General features: G+C 47.9%; 1 protein-coding gene across 2 annotated transcripts in view; it reads left to right on the forward strand.

Annotated features, from left to right (window-relative positions):
- Positions 1–479: 479 nt before the first annotated feature.
- The window catches only part of zfh1 (Zn finger homeodomain 1), a 16,343-nt gene continuing 13,123 nt past the window's right edge, over positions 480–3,699 (forward strand). For both annotated transcript variants that reach the window (XM_043022788.2, XM_043022789.2), the window contains exon 1: positions 480–1,395. In XM_043022788.2, coding sequence (XP_042878722.1) covers positions 1,311–1,395 — 85 coding nt within the window. In that variant the 5' untranslated portion in view covers positions 480–1,310. The remainder of the gene's footprint in view (positions 1,396–3,699) is intronic.

Here is a 3,699-nt window from a genome sequence, read left to right on the forward strand (position 1 = left end):
AAGTTCAAGTGACTTTCGGTTACAGTGTTTTATAATAAACAAGCATTTTGGGATTATCAAACAGATGTGACTGACTTTATGAATTGCATGTGCCTTTGCCTGTCTGCGATGTTGCACTTTCCGCAGCTGGAGGACAACTGAGTAGTTCGGCATCTCACGTAACACTGAGCATCTTTCACTGTGTTAGGTGATATCGCTTGCTATGTTGGAAGTGCTTGATTTGTTACACAATTTTTCCACTGGTGTCTCGTATCATGCTCTTAATTGGCGTATACACTTCAATAACCCTGATACAAGGTAAGGTATTGGCATTATTTGTTTTGATGTACGTGCTCAAACAATTGCAAAAAAATTGTTCATAATTGATTAGTGAGAGCGAGCTTCCGGCAATACGGAAAGTAGGCGTGGAAAGCGATGCGATGCTGACCAATGGGAGCGCAGTACCACCTCCCCTACCTGAGGCGCTCTCCGTCTCCCCTCAGTCATGTAGGAGCTGCGAGTTTGATAGCACGCACTTTTTCGCGCTCCACATCTGAAACTCAAGGTGCTACCTACTTAGTCACTAACTTTACGTATACTTCAGTTAAGTGTAGATTTCATTTGTGAAGTCTTTATTACTGCAGTGAATCGAAAAAGACTGTTACGATCTGGATATAAATTCGTGGACCACAGGATTTTGTTTAGTTAGTCGTTACAACGGAGACGCTCCTGTGGCTGTGTTCAAAAAAATATATAAAAGTGTTGAATATATTTTCGAGTGTTGATACAACGTCGCTACAACGAACCCTCCTGAAACAACGGAGCCAACGCGAATTCGGAATCGTTTGGAATATCCAGTGCCAGTCCAAGCCATTGGAATACTCAGAACTCTCGCTCGCTCTCTGGCCCTCTCTTCCTCCCTCACTCACTGCCAAACCGTCAGTCACCCTGCACCAAAACTCACTTGACCTAAGTTGACCTCGGATCGCATTTCCGGGTCGGTGCCACTGAGTAACGAGTGCACCAGTACCACCACCACAACCACCTTCAAGAGACCAGCAGAACCTGCGACACGGACCCCCGCCCGCGCTTGTGTGTGTGTGTGTGTGGGTGGCTCTGCCTGGTGACCAGCGAGTGACTGACTGACTGGTGCCTCAGGTCACACATATGGTGCCTGTTGTTTCTTCTTCTTCGGCGTGACTAGTTCTCAACCAGGAGAGGATCGTGGATCGTGAGCACAGTGGAGTGGATAAGGTTGTACAAGTGTTGTGGCATGTGGACGTAAAGAGGTGACGCGCCCCTTCGCTTCCACCGCGCGCCCATGCGACACCATGGCAGGAGTGACCACTATGTACGCGCCATCCTACACAGATTCCATCAAGCTTTGGAACTTCGCTGGTGTCTTCAACTACCTCTGTAAGTTGTGCTAAAAAAAACTGTTTTTGTAGATTGGTCGTGGCAGGTGTTTCGCTATAGAGCCTGGCCTGTCGTATATTTAGGAAAGCAACGGGTTGTTTGTTTGGTAGGGCTAATCTTATGAATGAGAAGATGAGTTATTGTCACTACGTCAGTTTCACGGATCGTTCGAATTCTTGCAGGAAAGCAGTATGTAGACATGCGTGTTATGTAGGTTTGGAAACGACACGGTATGTTTTATATTCTAAATATGTGCTTGCTGATATATTACGTCATTTTCCACCCCTGTTCGAAATTCCTGAATGCAAATAAGATACAAATATTTACTAGGACGTCGGCTAGAGAACATGTAACCGCTCGTAGAGTTACTGACGGAAAGTCTCAGGGGTAAACGCGCCCGGTTTAGCGGCCATGCCGTGCTACAGTATTATGTCGCCACCCTTCCCACCCCATATAAGTCTCAAATACAGACACCCTTAGCATCGTCTCCCCTTCAACGTTGCCCATTTGCATTGTCTTCTTCCTCAGTATGCAGTGCAAAGCTCATTGCACTCAACTTGGGAGCCAGAGTTTCCCCAACAGAGCTGGATTCAGGTTTCACCAGCATCAAACCTGGTTAGGGAGGGACACACACATGGCTAGATGCTCTTGTTGATGCCAACGGAAACATATTATCCACTGTCTTTCTTGATAAGCTGAAGGTTAAGGAGTCACGACCTTATAGTCCAGATAAAAAGAAGATGCTCCAAGACAGATGACATTTAGTTTTGTTATTTTACACTTTCATTTAGATATCGCAGTGGGATTGGGAATATGTGAGAGGAGGGGAATATTTTCCTTATTAAAGAAACCCATTTAATTAAGAAACGGAGGGCCGTAGCGTCGTCTTATGTCGTGATAGAGTTGCCTTATGTCCATCTTGGTCTCATTCGCGCCGGTCGAGAAATCGGTTTGCCTTTTTCTTTTATTCTTACTATTTCGTGCTTCGGTATACGGTGCGAGAGAGAGAGATATATTAAACAGCGTGTCAGGACGAGGGGCAGAAGCCTGGCAATACCTAGATGGAATTCGGTCGTGGGGTTGTGAGGTAGGACGGTTCTTGAAATGGCTCTGTAGCAACCACCTGCAGGAGCATACGTTGTTTATATCAGTAGAATTATCACACATTTCCCGGACAAGGCGACGTTCTGAGATGTTGTTGTCCGTTTCGAGCCGCATTTCTTCTCGCGAGGAGTTCGTTCCACCGGCGGAAGACGTTTTTGCCGCGCCCGCTTGTGCTGGGAAGTGGAGGGGGAGGCTTCTCATGGCCTCGTGGCGTGGTCGGGGAGCTCCAGGGACCCACGTAATGTTCGCCTGACGAAACTTTCGTCGGTCCATATCAAGCTGATGTGTCCCAGCATTAACGCGACGAAGCGGCAAGGCTGTGAAGCGCTTCTGATTATGTTAATGGAACATTGATTCTGTCCACGCTTGTCACCACCACCGCTGGCTGACGCGGCCGCCGCAGGGAGAAGAGAGAGAGAGAGAGAGAGAGAGAGAGAGAGAGAGAGAGAGAGAGAGAGAGAGAGAGAGAGAGAGAGAGAGAGAGAGAGGGCACTAAACCCGCGCTTCGCCCCTATCTGTCACGGGGGATAGATACTTCGAACTCCACTTACTCCACATCGGCCGAGTATGATCGAAGGACTTGGTGGTGGTGGTGAGGTGGAAGCTAGGCTCGTCCGGGCGGCCGGCATGGGCTTGGGACTATGCTGTTAGGAGTTGATTAGCTAGCACGGCGAGGCTGTGGATGGTGTACAGAGGAAGCCAAGGTGTCGGGGAGGAGGTGGTCTGACGAGACATGGCCGATGATAGACAAGTGGTCGCTCCTCTTGTGTTGTTCACGTCGTTTGTACACATTTATAGCGAGTCGGGCGTGATACGGCACGTGGTTCAATTACGAGTAAGGTAGATTCAGCAGTACGGCGAGATGAGTTAGAGAAGCTTCGGTTGATGTTAATATTTAAAATAGCGAGATGATGATGATGATGATGATGCTCTAAGCGACTCCCACGAAGGTATGTATGTTTTCGTGAATTGATTATCGTAGCGCTGAGGAAAATAAATTCAAGTTGGTTTATAGGGAGTGACCTCGTGCTCCGGTGCAAGGCCTAACTTTACGTGTTTAAAATCTAATTGCAACTTTTTTTTTTGTTCTGTATTGATATCGTTGGTGATGTGATGGAAATCCCAGAGCGGACGGGGGTGGGGGGAGGGGGGCAGATGAAGGGATTAGAGTGTTGGGGGGAGGGAGGGGGGCAACCGAAT

Source organism: Penaeus japonicus, unplaced genomic scaffold (genome assembly GCF_977035675.1).
Source record: "Penaeus japonicus unplaced genomic scaffold, GWHDUDI00000001_assembly GWHDUDI00000006, whole genome shotgun sequence".
In the NCBI taxonomy this organism is placed as follows: Eukaryota; Metazoa; Arthropoda; class Malacostraca; order Decapoda; family Penaeidae; genus Penaeus; species Penaeus japonicus.